Source organism: Pithys albifrons, chromosome 27 (genome assembly GCF_047495875.1).
Source record: "Pithys albifrons albifrons isolate INPA30051 chromosome 27, PitAlb_v1, whole genome shotgun sequence".
NCBI classification, from domain to species: domain Eukaryota; kingdom Metazoa; phylum Chordata; class Aves; order Passeriformes; family Thamnophilidae; genus Pithys; species Pithys albifrons.
The window spans coordinates 459,593-484,451 of record NC_092484.1 but is presented as its reverse complement, the minus strand read 5'-3'; the positions used below and the strand labels follow the sequence as shown (position 1 = coordinate 484,451).

Here is a 24,859-nt window from a genome sequence, read left to right as displayed (position 1 = left end):
GACTATTTGCAGATGGAAAAATACTCTGTCAGAAATTTCCTGGCCATCTCTCCATTTCATGCCAGTGCTCTGAAAGGCTATAAATGACTGTACAGCAGCAAATTTGGCCACTGAGTTTTTGAGCCATGGTGTAGCAGCTCTCCATGCACAGGATTTAAAACCCCACACTTATTTCATACTTTTCTACCCAACTATCTCTCTGCTATAAAATATACATGGAAGCATCGATTGCTGTAGTGATCAAATACCTCCCCCTTCAAAAATACAGCCCATCCAGAAACACAAGCATCCTAATTAAGAATAGGTTGGGGAGTTGAATTGCAAATGAATCAATCCCTTCCTCAAAAAAAAAAAAAAAAAAAGGAAATAATAAAAAAAATAAATATCCAGTCAAGCAAGACCAGAATGGGCTGGTTAATAATTGATATTTACATTTCTCCCGTGTCTGATCAAAGGATTTGATTGCATGACAAATGAGGAAATTACTGTAAAATATTATACATCCATTAAGGACAGAGATGCAGCAGATGGGATGTGGAGCCTGGTGATCCCGAGCACCGGCCCACGGCTGCTCAGGAAGGAGCTGGGCTGGGGGAAAGATCTGGAAGAACACCAGCCACAGGGCTCTGGTTTGTAGGAGATGATATAGAAAGAGATGGGAAAGGGCATCTAGGGCAGAGCCTGGCACTTCCCCAGGAGATGAGAAGGTAGGGCTGGACTCCATAGCAGCGTGGTGGGCACCTTGTAGCTGGATCTACAGGTCCCTGTGGATCCCTGTGGGGTCTTATGGGTCCCTATGGGTCCCTGTGGGGTCTTATCGGTCCCTATGGATCCCTGTGGGGTCTTATCTGTCCCTGTAGATTCCTGTGGGCTCCTATAGTGCTCTGTGGGGTCCTATAGGTCCCTATAGACTCCTGTGGACTCCTCTGTATCTCTGGGATCCTATAGGTCCCTATAGACTCCTGTGGGCTCCTATAGTGCTCTGTGGGATCCTATGGGTCCCTATAGATTCTTGTGGATTCCTCTGCATCTCTGTGGGGTCCTATGGGTCCCTATAGACTCCTGTGGACTCCTCTGTATCTCTGTGGGGTCCTGTGGGCCCCTATAGACTCCTGTGGACTCCCCTGTATCTCTGTGGGGTCCTATAGGTCCCTATAGACTCCTGTGGACTCCTATAGTGCTCTGTGGGGTCCTGTGGGGTCCTATGGGTCCCTATAGACTCCTGTGGACTCCCCTGTATCTCTGTGGGGTCCTATAGGTCCCTATAGACTCCTGTGGACTCCTATAGTGCTCTGTGGGGTCCTGTGGGGTTCTATAGGTCCCTATAGACGTTTGTGGGCTCCTACAGTGCTCTGGGGGTCCCCATGAGTGCCTCTGGGCTCTGTGGGTTCTCTGGTCTCCTGTGGATTCCAGTGGGATCTATGGATTCTACAGGCTCCTGCAGACTCCTGTGTGTCTCTTTGGGTTCCCAGGAGCTTCTATAGCCCCTTGGATCCCTTTGGGCTCCCATGGATCTCTGTGGGGTTCTATAGGTCCTTATGGGCTCCTCTGTACATTGAATATGGAAAATATATTGAATATGAAGAACACATGAAATGTGGGAAATATGTATGTCAAATATAATCAATATGAAGGACATATTAAATATGGGAAATATATGGAATATGAAGAATTTATAAACATTGGGAATATATTAAATAGGGGAAATACCGTGTTATATTCAGTATAAGTAATAGATGACTTATATTGAATACAAGGAATTTGTTAGACATTGGGAATACATTAAATAGGGGAAACACTGTGAATATACTCAATATATGAAATATGACACATATATTGAATGCAAGGAATTTTTTAAACGTTGGGAATCCATTAAATAGGGGAATATGTTGAAATATTAAATATGGGATACATATTGAATATATTGGATATATATTGAATATATTGGATATATATTGAATATTTTGGAAATATATTGAATATATTGGATATATATTGAATATATTGGAAATATATTGAATATATTGGACATATATTGAATATATTGGATATATATTGAATGTATTGGATATATATTGAATATATTGGAAATATATTGAATATATTGGATATATACTGAATATATTGGATATATATTGAATATTTTGGAAATATGTTATATATTAAATATGGGAAATGCATTGAATATGAAGAGCTGATTAAACACTGGAAATCCATGGAGATGGATGACATGCTGTGACAATCCTGCCCGTGCTGGAGGGGCCGCAGGGACCCCCCGCGCATCCCTCGCGCCTCCGCACCCACGTGCGCGGGGCCTTTAAGGCGCGGCCCCGCCTCGACCCACGGTGACGTCACGCCCCTCGCACCCCCTCCCAACCCCGATCGGGGAGGGGGCGCTGGCTGGGGGGGTCCCGCCCCGAGGTGACGTCACGCGGCGGCGGCCCGGGGAATGACATCACCTGTGCGAGTGGCCGGCGGCGCGCGGGAGCTCGCGCCGCAGTGTCCCCGCGCCGCGGCCCCGGCGCAGCGGCCGCGCGAGGGCGGAGGGACCGCGGGGACCGCGGGCAGCGGCGGCGGCGGAGGAGGAGGAGGAGGAGGAGGAGGAAAAGGAGGAGGAGGGCGCTGGGGGCGGCCGCGGCCCCTCGCAGCCCCTCCGCCGGCAGCATGGCAGCGGGCGGCAGGTACCGGCGGGGCGGGGGCCGCTTTGTGCGGCGGGGCCAGGCAGGGGCCGCGGGGGAGCGATGGCGCTGCGGCGGCGCCGGGCGGAGAGGGGCGCGGGTAGGGGCGGGGGGCGCGGGCGGGAGAGCGGGGGGCGCTGGGCAGAGGGGGGGGGGGAACGGCACCGGCCGGGGGTCTCCTGGCGGGGTGCGGCCGGTGGCGATGCGAGGGGGGGTCGCGTCGTAGCGGGTGGGTGGCACCGGAGAATGGGGGGCGTGTTAAGGGGGGCGTATGGGAGGGGTGGAGGGGGGAAAAGGCCGACTATAACGGGGATGTGGGGAGGGGGCGCGCCGGACCCCCGGCTCGTGCTGCGGGGGGATGCGGGGCGGCTCCGGGCGGCGGCGCCGGGACTGAGCGGGGGCACGGGGTGCGCTGGAGCCCGGGGGGTGCAGCTCCGCCGGGGGTCTTGGGGCACAGCCCTCCCCACGCCCCGGTGCCGGTCCGGGGCGCTCCCGCTCCGTCCCCGCCGCACCGGGATGTCTCCGCGCCTCGGAACGGGGATGCGCTCCGGCCCCGTCCCACGCCCCGAGACCGCTGCGCTCCTTCCCGGTCCCCGCTTTAGGACCTCCAGCTCCCCGCCGTGCCCCTCTGTCGCTGCCGCCGCGACCCCGGCCCCGTCCCCGCGCCCCGCCGGCCGCCTCCCACCGCGGTCCCACCGGGAGCCGGTGCGGGGCGCGGCCCCTCGCAGGGATTTGCGGGGCTCCGGCGTTACCCCCGTGCTCTGCGCTGCGCTCCCGCCTGTGCTGGGACCGCCTGTGCTGGAGGAGAGTGGCCGGGGACCCGGGTTCCCTCTCGGTGGAATCGTCGGTGGCTTCTCCACCTCCCGGCGCGCCGCGATGCTCCGGTGCCACTCCCGGAGCAGCATCGCCGGGATGCGGTGCCGGAGGAGCCGTCGGAGCGTTCCCCAGTGCGATGCCGCATCCTGGGGACACGACTGTGTCCCGCGGGGTGCTGCCCGCGCCCACCCCAGGCACTGGTGGCACCGGGGGTGCCTTGTCCTCCCACCACCTCCGGAGCCCGTCGGCAAGCGGGTTTGGTCCTGCTGTCCCCAGCTATGGGGTGGCCCGGTGACAGTAGCAGGGAAGGGTTGCAGATCATCCCCAAACCACCTAAGTCTTCATGTTGGGTGGAGAAATTCACTCTCCTGTACTGGAGGGGCTGCAACAAACCTCCCTCATCTACAAGAGGCAGCTGGCTCTGGAGCTGGGGACAGCCGTGGAGAGTCGCCGGGGGACACTCCTGGGTGACAGCAGGTGGTGTTTTCCATCCGCCCTCGGGGATTTCAGCTGAAATCCTGAGCTCTGGGATCATCCTGTGCAAGCGAGAGTTGGCCCCAGAGCCCCTGTGTCACCACACCAAAATTTGTCACAGGGAGGGTGAAACCCCCCCATATCCCCTACCCATTCAAATAAGAGCAATGATTAACAGTGTTTGTGCTTCCCCAGGAGAATCCCATTTCAGTCCCTCCTGGGGAAGCAAATGGTGCAAATATGGGATGAGCGGAACAGTCCAGGTGACACCCATGGGAGGGGTGTGAGCATCTGCAGGGACAGGGGCAGGTGCTGAAACCCCTGGGGGCAGGGGACACCTCTGCTCTTGGGCTGTTCACCCTCTCCGAGGCTCGGGAGGCTTCGCTCTTGCAAGGGAGGGAAGGAAAAAGAAGCTCTTGCAGTTGGGAGGAAAAAGAAGCTTTGGCTGGGGGAGTTCCCCCCATTCCTCTGAGCGGGAACACCCTGTGGAGTGAGGAGTTGTGTGCCTGGAGTGTCCCCCAGCCCCTTCCCAGCCAAACCCCCTCTGAAATGTGCTGGGGATGTTCCCCATGGATGTTGGTGCTTCTGCTCCTGCCGCAGCTCTGCTCAGGCAGGGTGAAATATTAGGGATTTATATAGTCTTTCCCTATAAAGTGGATTTGGGGGGAACCGCTTGTGTGACCTGGGGGGGCTGCAGGGGACAGGGCTGCTTGTTCCTATGAGAGCTCCTGATGAGGGGAAGGGAAGTGGCATCTGGGTGCTGGGCACTAAGGCTGTTGGGTTGGGCAGGGCAGGGACCCTCCTGCCTTCCCCAGAGAGAAGGTACCCCCACTCTGCACACCCGACAGTGGGAAAGCTGTTAATTGTTCCCTGCCAGATTGACTTATAAATTAACGGGTTTGCTGGCACTCTCCTCCTCCTTCCTGTGCGTGGTAAGGGCCCATATTTCAAATGGGAAAAAGTCATAAATACTTTGAGTAATGCAAGAGGAGCTTCCAGCTGAAGCTGTGCCACCGAGGGAGGGGGGGAGAGGGGTCTCCTGCAGCCATTTGTACACTTGGGCACAGGGTCATGGAGATGATGAGGCAGGAGGTCCTCAAGCCCTTTTGTGCTTGTCTTCTGGTGTTGGCCTCACTGGCAGGATGGTGTTGGGTCCTTTGTGCCCCCTGGCTCTCTGTCCCCTTTTCCCTGGTGCTCACTGGGTTGAAAAATGTAGGTTTGGTAAAGGATGCCTCTTCCTCAGGTGTCCCCTCCGTCTCATCCCGAGGGGAGTGGGTTTGCTCTGCCTTTTTCTGGGTCTCAGCAATCACCAGTGTGACACTTGCCGTAAGGAGAGGAGGAAAAATGTGCCTTTGCTCTTTCTCCAGCAGGGTGGATTCCTATCAGGCTCTTAATTCTGCTGCTGCTTTGCAGGGAGAGGTGGAAATGAGGGTGAAGAGCCCCAAGATCCCCCTAGATGGGGTGTCTGAGGGGATGATGTGGCCACACTCTGGGGAACGTGGCGCTGGAGTTGTTTGTGGTTCCTCAGAGCACAGAAACACCTCGTGCTGTTGGGCTGCCCAAAGGGCTTGGGCTGTATTTGGAGACCCAGAGCTGGATTTGAGGTGGGAGACTCCCACCAAACAGCGCAGGGAGGTCTCAGGGTGGATGCCCTTTGCGGTGCCCAGCACCACTTCACTAGGCTGGCACTGGGTGAAGGGCACATCCTGCTGCTCCTTGGTGCAGAGTAACTCCAGGTAGTAAATGCCTGTGGACTGTTTATCCTCCCTCCACGTGGCAGAGGTTGTGTGGGTGGCGAGCGGAGCTGTGGCCTGTGGCCTCCCTCTGCATGTGGGTTTGATTTGAACTCGCTCTGTTCCCACTAAAACAGCTTTTCTTTTGCATTGCAGAGATAAAATTGCGAGTGTAGGAATCGGAGCTAAAGCGAAGCCAGATCTAACCCGAGTCAGTGCGGGCAGTGCGAGCGGCTGGTAAGGAGAGGGGTTATTCAGTTGCATTCCAAAGATGCTGCTAAGTAGTTTAATCCACAGTTGCTGAACTTTGAGCTTTAAATTCTACTTCTCTGAGTTGATAAGAACGTGCATATTATTCATAACTCTCTCCTCAAGAAAAGGAAAATCTGCAAATTACTTCTGTTAAAGATCATTGCTTCAACAGCGTGAAAAATGTGCCTGACTTGTACTTCAAATAATCCCTTCCCCTTGCCCAGCTCTCCATCCGTGAAGCTCTTGGCTTCCTGCAGAGAAAGGTGGGAGTGGGGTCAGGGGCCAGGAGCTTCACTCTGGGGTGGTGACTCTAGACAGGAGCCCCAGAACATATATTTTATTTTTTTTTTATATTTACAAACTGAAGAAGCCAGCCAGGCTGGGCAGCTTCTGGCTATCTCAGTATTGGTTTTTAAAAATTGTGCTTGATTTTAAACCCATGAGCCCTGAAGTAGTAATGCTCGGGCCAGCTTCCTTTCTGCAAAGTTTATTACACAATAAGCTGGAACAATCTGCAGGCTCTGTTTGTTAGACCTTTTATTTTTTTGCTCTTGTCCTCTCTGTCTGATTATTTGCTTTATAACTTGACCAATTTTTTTTTTTTTGCCTTGACATCAGCCTGGCAAACTGGAAATTGTCTTTTATTTTCCCCCATCCTTCAGCTCATAAACCCTCCAGACTTCTGGGTCTGATCCAACATAATTCTTTTGGACTTCTTATTTTCTTTCTAGCTTGGGTATCACTGTCTTGGCTTAGTAATTTATCGAGCTTGGTGTTCTCTTTGCAATAGCTGCCTGTGCTCTTGGATTATTTGCTTGTCTGACAAGCCCATGTCCTCCACAGATGGCCATGTCCCTCTGCAGCCTCAGCATCCTCAAACAAAAAAGGAATTTTGAGAGCCACGTTGCTTTCTTGACATTAGTAAGGAGCTGGTTGGGAGGTGTGAGATTCTTTGAACTCCATTTATTATTTTTTTTAATCCATAAAGCCTCCTGACTCCCCCCTCCCAGCAGCTCCTGAGGGCAGGCACTGGGTGCAGCTGCCCAGGGAGGTGCTGCCATGCCAGGGGGTTGGGGCAGGGATACAGATTCCCCCTGGGATGTCCAGGTGTGAGGAGGGAGCACGTGCAGGTGTGAGCAGCACGTCATGGGCTGCACCCCTGAGCACAGATAGATCTGAGGTGTTCAGGGATGCTCAGGATGTCTCTGGAGACAAAGGAGTGAAAATGAGGGTGACAGCCCAGCTCACAGGCAATTGAGATACACCAGGGCCCAGAACTGGGATTTCTCCCTGCTCCTGGGACTGGCTGGCACCTCAGGGACTCGTGTCACCCTCCACGGAAAACCAAGGCTTTTTCCTGCTGCAGTCCTGGGCTGTTTGGGCCTCACCTGGACTTGTACATTGTGGGTTTGAAAAGCTTTGGAGATATCTGGCCTTTGTGCAGCTCCTGGTGTAGCAGTGTGGGATTTGGGAGCCCCGTGCCATGGGCATGACCAGCCCCAAGAGAGATGGGCTGGATTTTCTCATCCTCTTCCATGTGTTACTATCACTCGGTAACACTGATGCAGTGTGAGTGTTGTCATACAAGGAAGGATCCATCAGAACCTCCATGCTCTAGTTCCCTGGCAACATTTGCACAACTTGAGCTGCTCTAGATTAGAGAGCAGATATTAGTTTGTCTAAAAAGGTTTAAAAACCTATCAAATTAAACTGGGCCAGGCAACTCGTACAATGTGCACACCTAAATTGGTTTAACATTTGCATAAATCAGATTAAATCAGGGCTGTGGGATGGTTTAGGTTAGGAAGCCTGTGGCTGTTTGTGCCCAGCTCCTGCAGGTCTCTGCTCCTGCTGCTTGTCAGGGCTGTTTTTGCCCAGCAGCAGCTGAATCCCTTGTTTTCAGCCCTGTTTCAGAGGTGAGTGCTCTGTCAGTGCTGGTTTACACCAGACCAGGGGGCTGCAGTTTGGCTGTGCCTTTGCAAGCACCTACACACAGGGGCATCCTAATGGAGGAGGAAACCTGAGGGTTGAGTGGCTTCTGAGGGTGTGATTGGGAAGGGGAGAGGGTGGGGGGCAGCACTTGGCTGCAGGTGGGAGGTTCAGATCAGGTCTCATTCGGCTGCAGCCACAGTTTGCAACACATGGAGGGGTTTGCAAGAAGAGTTTCCCTCTCCAGGTAGAATTTTAAACCTGTTGGGGTTTCAGTAGTGAAGCATTTGCATGTGAATCTGTCTGTGGGGAGCCAGTGCCTGGGGGTCCTGCCTCTCCCACTGCTGCCTCTCCACGTCAGTCTTGGAGCATCTTGGACATGGTCTGCCTTGGTGTGGTGTTGGGAATGGATCTGGTGTCCTCCTGCTTCTGAGTGTTGAGCTTTCTGTAGTCAGCCTGTCACGAGCAGGACAGGTAAGTGCTCTCAGAGCTCAGGAAGGACTCACCTGTGTCACTGCTGTGCTCCTGGGAGGTGAGGGTTTACTCTCCTGATGGAGAGATGAGTTGTTCCAAACTTCACCATTGAGATTTACCAGATCCTCACTCCAGAAACACCTTAAATTCTACATAATGCTGTTTTTCCAGGGGTTTCCCCTGCCTTCACTGCTGTTTGTGGGCAGTGACACGAGAGGTGATGTGCAGGTACACGAGGTGACTGTTCTCTGGGTACAGAAGGCAAAGTGCTCTCCATCTTCCTTGCATGGAAACACCCAGCTGGGGTGGCACCCAGCAGGTGGGAGAGAGAGGACATGGTGTGTTTGTGTGGCTTCTCAGTCTGCAATAATCCCATGCTGGGGAAAAAGAGCTGCCTGGTCTGGAATTCAGCCTGTTGCCTCTTTGTGGTGCTGAAGTTAAATCCCACTATCTTGCCCTCTGATCTGTTGCTTAATTGTTTTCTTTGTGGTGTCCCTGTATCCAAATCAGTGTTGTGAGTAATTCCACAGCTGATTTAAATCTGAAACGTTCTTTTCTTAAAAGTCTTGCCCGTTCTTCCCTCCATTTTGCTGTTGTGAAGACAACAGCGATGGACACACTGCCTGCCTCCCTCCCCGCTGCGACATCCATGTCTGCGTGCAGGAAAATCTGCAGGAATTCAGGATTTATATATTTTTTTAAGCTAATCATCAGCTCTGACATCATCCAGTGTTTGCTCTGGTTCCTGGGAATGGTGGATGGGTGCTGCTTCGGGCTTGCAGGGATCAAGCTTTCCCTCCTGCTGCTTCTCTCCTTTGTTTCCCGCGGGGTGTTCGCTCGCTGTGGCTTCGGCTCTTTCCCTCCGTTGCCTGTGGAGGTAGTTGGAAGTTGAGCAGCAGTTTCCACTCACCACATGGAGTTCCTGTGTCCAGCAGGGTCAGGATATGTGGGAAGCAAAGGTGGTGGACAGAGCAGCACCACACTGGGAGCTCTGAGGGCTGAACCCTCCTCCCCTCCTTGCAGGAAGGGATGTGCCCAGGGCAGAGGGTGGCCCTGGGTGGGCAGGGATGGTGTGGGAAGGATTTGGTGTGAAAGCACATCAAAGGCTTTTTGGCATGGCCTGATGTGATAGGACAAGAGGGGACATTTTTTAAATAAAAGAGGGTTGATTTAGATTAGATACAAGGAAGAAGTGCTTTACAATGAGGGTGGGCAGGCCCTGGCACAGTTTGGGCAGAGAAGCTGTGGCTGCCCCATCCCTGGGAGTGTCCAAGGCCAAGCTGCACAGGGCTTGGAGCAACCTGGAATAGTGGAAGGTGTCTCTGTCCATGGCAAGGGGCTGAATGAGATGGTGTTTAAGGTCCTTTCTAACCCAAACCCTCCCACAGTTCTATGAAAGGTGTTTCTCAGGATGCTGTGGGTCTCCACCAACAACTTCTTATTCCTTGGGATTGTTCTGTCCCCTCCTGGCTGGTGCATCCAGGATGGGGGAGCACCACAGCCCATCACCCCCACCTGCAGAGAGGTTCCAGTGGGTCACCTGGGAGCAGGCAGGGGGTTGGTGGTGCTGTCTGCTGGCCAGGGGTGACCTGAACGTCCTGCAAAGAGCAGGGGGACGCTCTGGAGACCCAGAGACCCCGGGGCAGGAGTGACACAGAGGACTGGGCAATGTGGCAACCAGTGCAAACCAGTCTGTGAACCAAGTGGTGTTTCTGTCCACTGGCCCTGACGTGGTGTGGTCAGCAGTGCATGGAGCTGAACTCAACCCTCTGGCATTTTTTCTGGACCATCACAAGCCACAGCACAGGAACCTCCCAGTCATCTCCTTCGCTCCAAGTCGCCATTTTATTTTTCTTAAACATTTATGTATAACCGTACACTAACCTATAAAAATTAGTTTAGGATGGCTGCCAAGAAAATCTCTGCGGTGCCTTGTGGGTAACTCCCTGTGAATTACCATAAAAGCTGGAGTGTGAGGCTGTGGTGGCAGTTGTGAGGATGCCAGTCATCGTGCTCTGTATTTAAAATTCAGATGAGTGTGTGATGCCTCCGTGGCTGGATTGCAGCAGCTCGGAGTGTTCTGGTGTCCCTGCCCTGTGCCCACTCTTGTTGTTTGATGTCATCTTATGTTCTTCCAGTGTTTTGCCTGATTGCAAAATGCAACAGGTAGCAAACCATGGGCAGGCCATGCTGGGAGGGAGAGTGGTTTCTGATAGCTTCCTCCCAGGAGGGACCAACCTCCTGCCTCCATTGAGCCAGCAGCAATATTCCACTTCAGGGAAAAGCCACTCCATGACCCTTCACCTCCACATCCTGCACACTGGCCCTTTTCCCAGGGCTCTGTTTCGGAGTGTGCTCAGTGCCAGAACCCAAACCTGCTCCAGCAAATGGAACAGGGCTGGTCCCACTGTGCACAGGGGTGTCTCACTGCTGTGCTGGAGGAGGCTGCAGTTCCCCTGCCATGGAGCTGGTGTGTGTTGCTGTTTCTCTCTGTGCCCTTGGAAATCCAAAGGATCTCTCCTTATCCGTCGTGCTGCTTTTCCTCTGGAGTGTGAGCCAAGGTGACTGTGGGGCTCCAAAGCACAGCCCTGGTCCTGGAGCTGCTCTGCTCGGTGCAGGGCTTGGCAGAAGGTGGTGCTGATCTGCTGGGCATGATGGATCATTTCATTTAAATTTTTCTGAAATGGAATATTCATCTTGGTGTCACTGTCCCACCTTCATTATAGCTCACTGATAAACATCTCTAATCTCCAGCGATCTGCACCGTGCCAGACACTGCCTGGGAATAATGAGCACATTTTTGGAGCCAGGAGAACTTGTCTTGGGGATGTGTCCCTCCTCTCCCAGCCCTGGCCAATAAAGCAAGAAGCAAATCTATTTTCCCAGGTGTGTTTGCATGTGGCTGTTTGGTTCAGGGCTCTAAAATGGTGGTGATTGGATATAGTCTGGTGTCCTTGTTAGTATCCAGCAGGGATTTCTGGATGCAGCCCCTGCCTTGCCTGTGGCTGGGGGTCCACCCCAATGAACCCCCTGCCATGCTGGGCATCTGGGCTGCCTTTTCCATGCTGAGGAAAATCCCTGCCACTCTCATGGGTGGCTTTCAGCAGGAGAGGCTGCAGCTTTCTGTTGGCTCTCCCGGGATGCTGAAGCAGCGATGGCCCTGCCTGTGGCAAGGCATGTGCCACGTACTGTTTTACCTTCTCCCTGCCAGTCCAGAAGAAGCACAGGAGCTGGCAGGACCCAAGCCAGTGCCAGGAATGGTTCAGCCCTCGGCAGCTCAGTGTGATCCCGGTGGGACAGGCTGATCTGGGACACACAGCACAGCCACAGTGGCATCCTGGGAACATCCATTGGAGTGTTGCTCATCTCGTTCCTCTCCTGCTTGGTTTTACACTGAGGAAGAGCTGCTGCTTCACAGAGCTCTGCCTGTGGGGGCCCAGGATCTGCTCTCCCCATCCAGCACAGCTGGGAGGATCAGTGTGTCCCAGCTCCAAAGCAAAGGTGATGTTTGCTGTGCCTGGGATGGATTTTTTCCTCTGTGCAGCAGTGAGAGATGGAGGCTGCTGGTCCCACATGGCACTGGGTCTGTCCTGCTGCCACAGGGGGAATTGTTGGCAAATCATCCTTTGAGGAACCAGCTCCTGATCATCTCCAGGGTTTTGACCTTCAGCATCAGAATCAAAACATTGTGAATCCTCAGAAACCTTGTACAAACTGACCTCTTGGGCTGCTCTTCTGGGAAAGGTCTTTCCTCTCCCTGCACCTCCACATGTGCCTCCGTTTCCTCTGCTGTGTTTGACCCAGAGCAAGCTGAATTTTCTGCTGGTTTGGGATTTCCTGCCACCTCTGTTCCTCTCTGGCATCCAGACCCTGAGACTCTCAGCCTTTTTCTGTCCTCTTGCAATATTTGTCTACAAGAGGAAAAATTCCTGAATTTGAAGTCCCTGAGCACCTTCCATCCAGAACTGACTCCACTGGGCAAGCCCTGGCTCTGCTTCAGGATGTGCTCAGAGCCCCAAGAAGGGCAGCTGAGCAAGAGCCCTGCTAAGTCCTTCCTGGAAGGACCTGTTGTATTGTGCTGATGAGAAGATTTATTTTCTCCAGGAGCCCAAAGCACAATTTAGTACCTTTAAATGCTGAGGGTAAACAAGCAGTCGTGCTCCAAGCAGAGCTGGGTGTGGGGCAGGACAAGCCACCATTGCCATGTTTCCTGATTCCTTGGGAGAGGCATGAGGAGGAAGCTCTGGCTGCCACTATCACACTTCATCTCCTCATTTTTAGCAGGCTGACCTGTCTAGAGCTGGGAGGTTGTGGCTGCTCATGGACTGTGTGCTCTGGTCCTGTGAGGGGATCTGGGGGTGGCTCTCTGGGCTTTGGGAAACACCACAGACCTCTCTGCTCTCAGCATCTGCTCCCAAGCAGCAGGATGGCAGCTGCCATGCTTTATTCATGCATCCCTCTGCAAAGCAGCTTGAAAACCCCAGGGCTGAGCAGCTGCCCCAGCAGTGTGGGGAGCACGAGCATCCCCTTCCTTCTCCTGCCGTGGAGGTGACGCAGGGACGGCGCCCATCCAGCAGCACTGAGATGTGCTCATCTAAAAATAGGTGTAAGGTTCCTTTGAAAAGAGGAAAGGAAGGGAGGTGGGAGGAACTTCTGAGTGTTTCTTAGAAGTAAGAGAGAAAGGTGAATGAAATCCTTAATGGCCCTGACAGCTAAGGATTCTCATCCTGGCTGCCTCAGGAAGTGTAGGTGTGTGTGCTCTGATGGGTGCCCACATGGGTACCATGGGCCCCTGGTGGGTGCCCCGTCTGGCAAGGAGCTGGATTCTGAGCTGGGTGAGGAGTAATGAGGAGGAGATAAGGAGAGGATATGCAGTTTTCATGCATTTTCAGCTGGCAGAGTCTTCCTAGTCCAGGTGTGACCCACCTTGGCCATCGTCCTCAATGTCCTACCTTGTCCTGGGTGTGGGTTACTGGGCTGTCCCCCTTTATCAAGGATGGTGACAAGGTTGGGTCTCAGCTCGTGTCTGCACTATCTGTGGGTGCCTACTCCAAGGGGTGAGCTTGCTGTGTGCTGGAGTGCTTCATGCTGCTGGCAGAGCCCATATGAGCACATGCTGATGGTTTGGGAAAGGAACCTGGGGTGAAGTGCTTGCTTAGAGCCTTTCTGCCAAGCCCTTTGCAGAGGATTGTCCCTGAGGGGTCTGTGCCCTGGAGACACCACCCCCATGGTCTGACCAGCTCAGCCCACAGAGCACACAGGCTTGGATTTCACTCTCCAAACCCTCCCAGAGCCAGGCTGGGCTCAGGCTGCATTGTCATGTAATGGGATCTCCCAGCCCAGTGCTTTGTTCTTGACTTACCCTTGACTTTTTCCACTGTCTTTGAGAGAGTCGTATCCCTTACCAGTGCCTCCATTTCTCACCCTCCATCCTGCCTCCTGCAGAGATGCTCTGGAGGCAGGGCTGTCCAGCAGTGTCCTGGGCAGGGGGTGTGTCCCCTGAGAGCCTTGTTCTCCTCGGGGCCCTCTGAACCTTCTCACAATGGGTGGCTCACTTGCAGGCTTTTCTAGGAAGTATCAGAGGAGTTTGTGATGTGGGACTCACGTCAGGCCCCAGAACACTCTGCAGAGAGCTTTAATCTTAAAATAAAATCAAAGCAAGGCTTTCAACTTGGATTTTTCTTTGGAAGTCACTTGATTTTAAAACCTTTTTTTTTTTCTGAGTAGTCCTTTAGGAGGGAAACCCCCTCATATTGTGAAATCTTGCCTATGTAAATAATTTCTGGGCTTGAGCTTTTTGAAGTCCCAAGATGGCTTTGCTGCTCAGTGCCCTCCTCAAGGCAGCACTGGAAGTGATGGCATCACATGGAGTCGTGTCTGTTCTGTCTCTACTTGCATCTCCTGGCTCTGCTTGTAGCCACAGCCTCTGGATGCAGGTTATGGGAACAGGAGAGTGTGGGGCAGAGGCGCCTTTGGCCACAGAATCCTGGAATGTCCTGATTTGGAAGGGACCCACAAGGATCATCAAGTGGATCATGACTTTGGCACAACTGCACAGGAGCTGGGAGAGCCCATGTCACTGCCAAGCAGTGCCACTGCAGGGAAGGTCTGGGGGCTCTTGGGAGAGCTTTGGGGTGGGCAGGATGAGATGATGTGGGAGTGGCTGGCACAGGGCAGGATGGGGTGGGTGGCAGCAGAGGGGAGTGTGGGTGCCAGCGGTGGAGGGAGGTGGTGGAAGGGACACCAGTGTGGGCACAGCCCGTGAGGAGCAGTGGCTGTGCAGCCCCCCTGCTCAGCCTGGTGCCAGCTGTGCCACACTTCCCAACAGGGCTCTGTGCCACAGCCACCCACTGCCAGCAGGATGCATGGAAGTCTCTGTGTGAGTGGGAGCTGCTGCTGCTGAGGGACAGGCCAAGCTCTATCTTACCCCTGTGGATGCTCATGGAATGCCTCCCATGGGTGCTGTGGCACTGGGCACGGCGTGGGTGGCAGCTGCTGCTGAGCCCTGACACAGCTTTTGGGTCCCTCCCAGTTGGAGGAAGGGTGCCCTGAGCAGTGCTGGTGGGATCACACAGCAGGAACCCTTCTGGGCATCCCAGCTCAGGGGAGGCAGAGGATGTGGCAGAGCCCTGCTCTGTGACCCACTGACACATGCCCAGAGCCTTCTGTGCTCCTGGTGGGACACAGATGGCTCTGCTGCACCTCCAGTGCTGCCACTGTGTCCTGCCCTGGTGGGAGATACCCCAGTGGCTGTGGGGAGAACTCCTTGGCTTTGTTCATTTGAGCTCAGGGAAATGTGAGGAGGCTGGAGGGGTCAAGGAGAGCAAAAGGGGCTTGTTTGGAATTTTGAGTGGGTGCTTGTGCTCTGGTGCTGGGCATTGACATCCTTTTGTGCACTGCTGAGAGCTGGTGAGACTGGGAGCACTGGGTTTGTGTCTGGAATATGCGTGGGCTGTGGTGTCCTCATCCCCAGCAATGACAGTGGCCCCATCTGCCCTGTTCCCCTTCCCTTCAAACTGTGCAGGGGTGGCTCTCAGAGAGCTTCTCCTGACCTTTCCAGCTCCGTGCCCTCAGCTGCCACCAAGTGACACGGTGACATTTCACTTCTTGAACGTCTGAGCAATTTCATGAAGAGAAAGCCAGCAGAAATGAAATGCTTTGGCTTTTTGTCTCTGACAAATTGGATTTGTTAACCTGGAGCTTCATCTGTCAGCTGGCAGGGCCCCTCTGCAGCTGGGAGCTGATGGGACTGTGGGAAGAGGAGGGAAAATGTGGCTGGGACATGAGGAGGAGTGCTGATACCAGCAGTCTGGAATATTTGCTGCATTTTGAGCAGAGCATTTCTGAAGACCTTCTTGGAAGAGATAGGACTTTGCATCAGGCATGGGACAGCTGAGTTCCTGGTGCTGCAACCCAGCCTGGTCCAGGTGGCAATTGCTGTTTCTCTCTCCTGAGCCAAGAAAATGGAGTCTGTAGCTGTTTCCTTCAACTGATTTACCCCAGGGTGCTACAGTGGAAAAGCAAGATCAGTCATGGAGTCACAGAATGGTTTGGGTTGGAATAGACATTAAAAACTGTCTTGTTCCACCCCCTGCCGTGGGCAGTGACACCTCCCACCAGCCCAGGTTGCTTCAACCTGGCCTTGGACACTCCCAGGGCTGGGGCAGCCACAGCGTCTCTGGGCACCTGTGCCAGGCTCTCCTCACCCTCAGAGGGAGGAATTTCACCAAATATCCCACCTATCCCTGCCCTCTGTCAGTGGGAAGCCATTCCCTGTTGTCCTATCCCTCCATCCCTTGTCCCAAGTCCCTCTCCAGCTCTCTTGGAGCTCCTTTAGGTACTGGAAGATGCTCTAAGGTCTCCCAGGAGCCTTCCCTTGTTAATCCCTTCTGGTTCAAACCCAGGCCTGGGCATGTTTGCACAGGGCAGTGCTGGGAGCGCTGCAGGGCTTGGTGAGCCCAGCCCTGGCACGTGCCCGGCGTGTTGGCACAGAGCAGGACCCACCCCGGGGGCAGCCACGGCCCAGCATGACTCCACCTGTGATGGGCACTTGCACAGGACCTGTTTTTCAACAACATGTGCGTATCATGTTATTTATGGTGTGTGTAGGCACGTAGGAGATGCACCCCTGGGTCCCCTCTGCTGTCCCCAAGGAGCAGGAAACATGTGCATGCAGGAGGAGGTCACTCCTTCTGCTTTCAAGCTGTGTTGGAGAGCTCTGTTCAGACTTAATGCAGTTTAACCTTGCTTTGGGGTGGGCATGAGGGGTCCCAGGTCCCTGGGGAACTGCACACTTGCTTCCCTCTCATTTTCTTTTATTCTAAGAAAGAAAGAAAACAAACAAAGAAGGCTCTCCATGCAGGAGGGTGTGTGGGGAGAGGAGCTCCCTGTGGGAAGCCAACTCCCTGCCCAGGGGCTGCCAGCAGCTGCTGCCTTCAGGTTTTGGGGACCTGCACCAGCCCAGGGCTGCTGGTGGTGCTGGAGCTGCTGCTCCCACTCTGTCCCTGCATCCCTCCAGCTGTGGCACGTTCCTGCTGCAGCTCCTTCTGCCTGTGCCATGTTCCTGGGCCTTGCCTCTCCCCAGCAGAGGTTTTGCTGGAAGTCCTTGGCAGATCCATTGCTGCCCACGTGGTGCTCGTGGCAGCTTCCAGCCCACGCTGGGGTTTTGCAGATCTCGCTTGGCTGCTCAGCAGGCTCCAGTGTGGGATGGCTGCAGGCTCTGGAAGACTCTCCAGTGCTGCTCATATGGAAAACAGTCTCAGTAACCACAAAGAATGGAGATGGTGCTTAAAAAAACACAAATAAAGGTCATCTGTAGGGGCCTATAGGATGGGGACAGCAAAGCTGCCTCGTGTGGTTTCTGCTGGGGTTGTGTGAGTTGAGAAGCCCCTTCCCATGAGGACATCGTTATGGAGCTGAGCTTTGGAGATGATGTCCCATCCTGTGGATGTCCTTGGACTGGGCCCACGCAGCCCCCAGGAAAGCACCACCACCAAAACCCCCTGCTGAGAGCCCCAGTGGTGTTTCCTCAAGAGGGCTGATTGGATTTTTGGTTGCACGAGTCCTTGTTCGTCAGCTGCTGCCTGGAGAAATCCCATGGGAGGGCAAACAGGGAATCCTGAATCCTCCCACACAAGAAACCACAACCACTGGGACAGGAGAGGAACTTCAGCTCCCAGAGGCACCTGAGCTGGCCCCAGCTTGCTACCAACCCCAGGGGTCTCCAGGAGAGTCTTGCTTAGGTCTTGCAGGGTGTTGGAGGACTCAGTGAGGTGCTGCAGCACCACGAGCCGCTGCCTGGTGACTCCCATGGCTGTGTTTTTCCAGGAGACCTGTTACAGAGGGAAGCATCTTCCATGAGGATTTGGTTGCTGATGTGCACGTTGCAGTGTTTTCTGTCCTAACATCACCCAGAAGATCCCCACGACTGGAGACACACAACAAAGTCCAAGGTCAGGGCCTGTGTTTGAGGCTGAGGTGCCCAAACCCTCTGTGGGCTTCAAGCAGACCAAAGCACAGGCACAGCAGGCAGTGAATCCATCAGGAATGTGGCTGCTAGAAGAGACTTGATGGGGTGAAAAATCCCTTTTTCAATTTTCCTGTGTATAAAGTGCAAGTGGGAGACTTGGAGTAGAGTTTTTCCCAATGCAGAGAATGGGGTGGAAACCTTCAGCCCAGGTGCTGGTCCCGTGGATGTGTGTGGCATCTCTTCCCAGCTCCATCACCTCTGTGTGAGGATTTGGTGCATCCTGCTGTTTAAAAATAAACAGCCAGTTATTTTGGGCCAGGAAGGCAAACAAATCAACAGGCCAGTGGATTTCCTCAATCATCCTGGCTGCTGCATGGAGGAAAAATTAATAAAGTACCTGCCATCTCCAGGAGCAATTTGTTAAAGCCAGAGATAATGATGGGCAAAATTGAGTTCCTGCTTATGAAGGGTTTGCTCATGGCTGTGCTTTGGCTCCTTCTACAAGGCATTGCTGTTCCTGAAAGTGCTGTGGTGGCAAAGGAACTACTGATCTGCTGTCCAGGTCTGAGCTGTTCTAGCAGTGAGAAGAGCAGCACAGGGCTCTCCAGCCTCTGTGGGGACTCCCTTGTGCTCTGAGAATTGGGTTCTTTCAGCTGTTTTGGGATCCACGAGAAATCTGGATTATCCACAGGGTCTCTGTCCTGGGATTGTTGCTCATTTCTTGGTGGGCTTGGGCCTTTAGAGGCTTTTCAGGAGCTGTGCCCAGTGAAAACCACTGTGTGTGGTGGTGGCTGTTGGAGGAGGGATGGTTGGGAGTGGACTCAGTTCTTTGCTTTGCTGCAGACCAAGGGGCCTCATTTTTTCAGTTCCTTCCTGAACTTTCCCATCTGTCAGATGTGCACATGCAGGGCCATCCTTCATCAGGAGCCCAGGACTTTTTGGATCCATGAACTTTTCACCTGATAGCCATGAACTTGGGAAGATGAAGCTTTCCTTGAGAACCTGCTCAAAGGAGCAGCCGACATTACCTGGCTCTTGAGGGTCATTGACTGCTCTGTGTTTGCCCTTCAAAGGTTCACCAAAAACACTTGGCTTCTGACTTGGAGGATAAAACACCACCTCATGGGAGCATCTATGGTGGGTTTCAGCATCCACCATCTCCACTGCAGAGTTAATGGTGCAGGAAGGCTGGAGGAGCATCCTTGTCTCTGCAGAGTAAACCCCCGTGGACACCCAGTGTCATGTGGCCCATTCCCAACCTCTGTGTTCAGTGGCATCCCAAACACTCCTCCTGCAGCCTTGCAGCAGCAACTTCCCCCAGCTTGTTGCAGTTTTGGGGGGCTGCCTTCCCACTGCTGCCATTTGGTTTCCTCAAAACTTTCATCCTGGCCAAGTCTTTTCAGGAATATTTTGTGCCAGAGGTGATAAGACTGAAGGGTCTCACACCAAGAGAGATTTGGGGTTGTCCAGCTGGGAAACAAGGCTGTTGGTTAATGGTTTAGTGCTGGGTCTTGCATTGCCTCAGTGGAGCATTAACTGTGTAAACAGCAGGTTAAGCAGCAGTAAGAGCCAAGCCCAAATACTCAGGTGTGGAGGCCAGAGGGAAAGCTGAGCAGGTGGACATTCACACCCTGCACCTTAAGTGAACAGAGGTGTCTTGAGACATGACTTGAGAAGAAAAACCTTTCTCCCCCACCATTTTGGGTAGTGCCCCATCCTTAACCTCACCTACAGGAGCCCTTTTGGCATCAGGGAGGCTGAAGACACTGTTTGCCCCTCCAGGTTTTGGGTGGTTTTTTGTGATGAATATTCTCCTCCCCCACAAAATCCCCCTCTCTGAGCTGTTTTCTTGTTCAAAGAAGCAAACGAAGCTCCTCCTGCTAATGAACCTTTGCTGGTTGCCCCAGCCTGTGGGTGGGTGTGAAAAGCAGATCTGGATTTAGCTCCCTGCTGGTGAAGGTTTGGGAGAAAGAGGGGGAAAGTCCCTTTGGAACTTGCTGTTGGCATAAGAGATTCAGGCTCTGTGGATGGGGAATGTAAGGTGGGACAAAGCGGCCCCTGAGCTGCAGGTGAGATCCTTGGTGGTGGATGCACTCCCAGCCCACTTGCCAGATGTCTCACGGGTCCTGTCACAGACCAATGAATGTTTAAACCAAGAGTTGATCTGAGTTCAGAGCATTTAAATTAAACAGAAGTGCAAGTTGTGTTTTTAAGCTGCTGGTGTCCTATGGGCCCATGGATGGAAAGGACCCACAGTCAACAGTGTCTTCCCATGGTGAGGCAGCTGCCCCTTTCCACTTGGGGTTGTTTTGGGGTTCTGGGTTTCCTGTTCTGTGCATCCTGCACCCTTTTTGTAGGCAGAGCAGCACATGGTCTTTTTAGTGAAAAAAACATTGGTCTGCAGTGATGGCAAATGAACTGAAATTTCATTGCTCTTGGAGGAAGAGAGAGATGAGGGGGATGACCATCTTCCAGGAATGTCCCATCCCTGGAAATGTTGAAGGCCAGGTTGGATGGAACTCCTGGTCTAGTGGAAGGTGTCCCTGCCCATGGCAGGGGGTGGGATGGGCCGAGATGGTCTTTAAGGTCTCTCCAACCCAAACCATTCCATGATTCTTTGATCTGGTTCATGCTGGAGGCAAGGAAGGGGTTGAATCCTCAGTCTCATCTATATTTAATCTGTTTTCATCTTGGGGCAGTGGGTCTGAGGCTGGACCATCCCAGGGGACCCTCTCCAAGCTCCCCTTCAAGGGGTGGGTTGTGTTGGGGCTTCAAACTGCCCCATCCCAACATGCAGGGACCTCACCACAACCACTCTTGATACTGTCGTGTGGCAGCCTCTGTGAACAGCCCAGCCCTTCTCTGGCACAGAAAGGACAAATTAAATAAACATGCTTGATTGCTTAAACATTTGTTTTTTAAATTAGCAGCAGCTTTTTTATATTAAAGTCTGTGGATATGCTGCTGGGGAACACTTTAGCAAGTTGTTTTTTTCTTCCTGGTGCTACTTTTCCAGAGTGATTCGTGATTTAAAAACCAAATGCAAAATTCTGGCCAAGTTTGAGGTTTGATCCTGTAAAAGATGTCGATGGGAAGAAACTGTTCTGCTTGGAGCTGTGGGGCCCTGTTTGGATGCATGATGGGACAGGCCTTGAAGGCAGCAGCATTTGCAAACCATGCTGTGCAAGTTTGGAGAGAAGTGTCTGAATTATGGAGCCACAGAACAGTTTAGGTTGGAAGGAACCTTTAAGATCATCCCATTCCACCCCCTGCCATGTGCAAGGACACCTTCCACTAGCCCAGGTTGCTCAAAGTCCCGTCCAACCTGGTCTTTGAAAACTTAGGGATGGCTCAAAGTGCTCCATCAATGTCCCCAGCTCCTCAGGAAAAGTTTCAGTCATCCATGAGTTGTCCAAATGTTGAAATCTCCTGCAGGAAGGTGTTTGGAGATGCTGTGTATGAGTCTGTAATTGTGTTCCTACAGTGGGTGGATCAGCTCTTGGTGAGCACAGGGGTTGGGCACCAGCTGGGCTTGGCACCTTCCCTTGTGTGTGGCACAGTTGGTGACCCTGTGCTGAGCTCTTCCCTGGCTGTGCCTCTGGTTTTGTTTGCACTCTTTGGTCTCTGTCCTGTTTAGGTGGCAGAGATAAAGCAGCCTGAGGGTTATGGGCTGTTCAGCTTTGCAGGATAAGGGGGTTTAGGTGCTGCTCTAGTAGGAACCAAGGTTGCTAAAAGGCCTCTCTGGGAAGGCAAAATGCAGCCAGTGAGCAGCAAATGCTTCAGCTTGACCTTGCTTGGAGCACATGGGGGGTTGGCTCTTTCCATGGGCTTGCTGTCATGCCCTAAAACAGCATCTGTTCAAGAAAATTACCCAAATAACAGAACAGGGATCCCTGTGTGTACCTGTAGGAGCTGGGGCTTTCTGGGGGTGGGGGCATTGCAGATTAACTGTGTTCCTGTGATTGGGGAAAATAATAAACAGAGTTTCCACAATGCTGCTGGTTTCTGTGCCATCCCCCTGGGTTATTCAGAGCTGCTGGCACCCAGCTCAGGGCCAGCCTGACTTGGGGAGCCCAAAGGAGGACCCTGGGCTGGCACTGCTCATTTTCCCTTTGCATGGACTCCAGGCCACAGCCTTCATTTTTTAATGAGTGGATGCATCCCCATGAGCACAGCTCAGCTCCACTGCCAGTGGCCATGCATGGAGGGGGAATTGTTTCCATCCTCTCCACTACTCAATGGAGAAGGGAATGAGGGGGCAGGGGCTGCTCCAGACCCTGGTCCTGCATTCCTGAAAGGCAACAAGCAGTGGGGTTTATTGTTTTGTTTTTATGTATTAAAGGTTTAATAAATGGAATTAAATACTGTGAAACTTAAGGTAATTAAATGTGGAAGCAGAAGGAAAAAGAATTGTGAAGCATCCTCTCCAGGAAACTAATAGGCTCCGTGCCTCCTTATCTTAATGATTTTCATAATTTAGCTGAATGCAGAGATAATGGATCTGATGAACCTTTCTGGAGCTGATTTGAGATTTAATGGGCGTCTTGCTGGGGACTGGGGTGGGGGCAGGTGCAATCAATGCTCTTAAGGAGGGAGATAAGAGCAAGAGAGGCCGAAATATGGAGCCAAACGGGTTGTCCATCCATGCTGAGTGCTCCCTCCTTCCCACCTGGAATTCACGTCGGGAATCATGTCCCACAACCACGTGGTTCCCTCCAGCTCTGCAGTGCCAGCGGCTCTGCCTTCCTGCACCACCTCTGACCCACCCTGGGCCGAGGGAGCCGCAAAGCCGGGATCATCTGTGTTAATCTGCTCTCATTGAGGCGGGATCAGTGAAACCACCTCGCAGATTCACTGTATTATGGAGCAGATTGAGGGACTTAGAGAGCAAATTTAATAAATATCATTTCGATATTACTTGGAGGTAAAAAAAATAAAAATCCTCAGAGCGGCTGATGGTGAAGGACCCAGTAAAGGTGGTTGGTGGGGACGGGGTGTGTGGGGATGGGGACAGCACAGGGTGCTGGGGTGGGGTGGTGGGCACAGGAGGAAAGGGTGTCCCTTGGGGCAGGGGCACAGGAGGAAAGGGTGTCCCTCGGGGCAGGGGCACAGGAGGAAAGGGTGTCCCTTGGGGCAGGGGCACAGGAGGAAAAGGTGTCCCTCGGGGCAGGGGCACAGGAGCCAGGGCACAGCAGCATGTAGGGCCCAGGGAAAGCTCCAGCCACAGGGGAAGAAGGGAAGACCATAGCCATGGAAAACCCCAAGAGCTGGTTGTGGTGAGGAGTTTTTGGCCATGCCAGGGTGTGGGGATGGGCACTGCTGCCCGTTGTCATTTGTGGGAAGTGTCCTTGGATGGAGCACCTTGCCAGACTGCTCTGCCAAGGACCCACTGCAGAAGGTCCAGCACTTGCAGCCAAAACACAGCTAAAGGGGCTGGTTTGTCTTTGTCCCTGGCAGGACCCCCTGCCTGCTGGAAAAACACTTGGGTTAGGAGAAATGTGTGACCTCTTGCTAACCCCCTTCCCCTCTCACTCTGCAAGATGTTAAAAAGAAGGGAGGGAAAAAAAGAGGAAAAAAAAGAAAAAAACCAACGTGCTGGGGCCAGTCCAAGGAGGGTGAGAGCTGGGGACCATGTCATTAAAATGCTAAAAATGAGTGTGCTGAAAACAGACACAATTGGGTATTTAAAGCTCTGAATGAAAAGAGTGTGTGTTCGCTGCTTGCCGAGAGCTGGTCTCCCAGAGCCCCCGGAAAATATGTGGTCAAGCCTGCACCATTAACTTTTTGTTTCTGGTTTGTAAAGTAGCTGTGAAATCCTTGGGGGGGACATGGACCCCACGTCCCTGCCAGCCCTGGAGGATGCCCGTGGCCTGCCAGGGGGTGGCTGTGCCAGGCGCTTGGTGTGTGTTGGGTACTGGGTTGTGTGCACTGAGTCTTTTGCGGCCCTGCAGTGATTTTTATCCCAAAATGGATAAAAAAATCCCCTTTTGCATTTGGACTTGTGTGTTCAGTGTATCACCAGGGACCCCTCTGCCCCTCTGCTGGGGTTGGCAGCAGCTGCTGAGGGATGGGGTGAAGCAGGAGGTGTGACCCAGAGCAGCCCTGCCTCAGGACAGCCACAGATTTACTCCTGGGTGAATCACCACTAAGTCACTTTGGGGCTCTTGTATCATTTGTTTGCAGTTTATAGAATCATCAAATTGTTGAGGTTGGAAAAGCCCTCTAAGATCATCAAGTCCAGCTGTTCCCCAGCACCGCCAAGGCCACCGCTAACCCGTGTCCCCAAGTGCCACATCCACACAGCTTTTAAATCCTTCCAGGCATGGTGACTCCACCACTGACTGCCCTGGGCAGCCTGTGCCAGTGCCTGGCCATCCTTTTGGTGAAGAAATTTTCCCAATATCCAACTTGAAGCCATTTCTTCTTGTCCTAATGCTTGTTACCTGGGAGAAGAGACAATGCCCACCACTCCTGTCAGGGAGTTGCAGAGAGCAAGAAGGTCCCCCCTGAGCCTCCTTTTTCCAGGCTGAGCACTCCCATCTCCTTCAGCTGCTCCTCATCAGGCTTGTGCTCCAGACCCTTCCTCAGCTCTGTTACCTTTCTCTGGACGTGCTCCAGCACCTTCATGTCCTTCATCCTGGACTTCCTCAACCTGGGCAGCTTGTGCTGCTGGAGGCTGCCAGACAAGGTGCCCAGAGCTATGCCAGGAGGTGTGAGGTCCTCCAAAGTTTCCCTGTGCCTTTGACATGGAAATATGGATCTTTGCAGCCACACTGCAGCAGTTTCCTGCATCCCAGCTCATCCCTGGGAGGAGGTTGGGTCTGAGTGCAGCTGTGGAAGGGTGAAGGAGTGTGTGGGGTTCCTGCAGTGCTTGTGGGTGGGTTTCCCTTGGGCATACACGGAAGGGGGCAAAGTGCCCCTGAAATGCCTCCTCGGGCAAGTATGAACTGCCAGGCTGGGCTGAGCTCCAGCAGGCAGGAACAGATGAATCAGACCCTTAATGGTAAAATCAAACCCCTCAAACAGCCCAAATC

The 24,859-nt window shown here is 53.2% G+C and overlaps 2 protein-coding genes across 14 annotated transcripts in view; one reads left to right on the top strand and one right to left on the bottom strand.

The window, feature by feature from the left end:
- Positions 1-2,455: 2,455 nt before the first annotated feature.
- Positions 2,456-3,583, bottom strand: LOC139683069 (WAS/WASL-interacting protein family member 3-like). Its single transcript, XM_071577820.1, has one exon. It carries the CDS (start codon positions 3,581-3,583, stop codon positions 2,456-2,458), a length of 1,128 nt encoding a protein of 375 aa, XP_071433921.1.
- The window catches only part of PTPRS (protein tyrosine phosphatase receptor type S), a 164,050-nt gene continuing 141,784 nt past the window's right edge, over positions 2,594-24,859 (top strand). For 12 of the 13 annotated variants that reach the window (XM_071578000.1, XM_071577996.1, XM_071577994.1 and 9 more), the window contains exon 1: positions 2,594-2,681. The gene's annotated coding sequence lies outside the window, so the exon portion shown is untranslated. Of the gene's footprint in view, positions 2,682-5,857; positions 5,939-24,859 lie in introns of all 13 variants that reach the window. The other variant, XM_071577985.1, reaches the window with a different exon arrangement.

Coding starts and splice junctions, on each gene's coding strand:
- LOC139683069 (XM_071577820.1), bottom strand. CDS start 3,583: ATGCTGCTCCGGGAGTGGCACCGGAGCATCGCGGCGCGCCGGGAGGTG.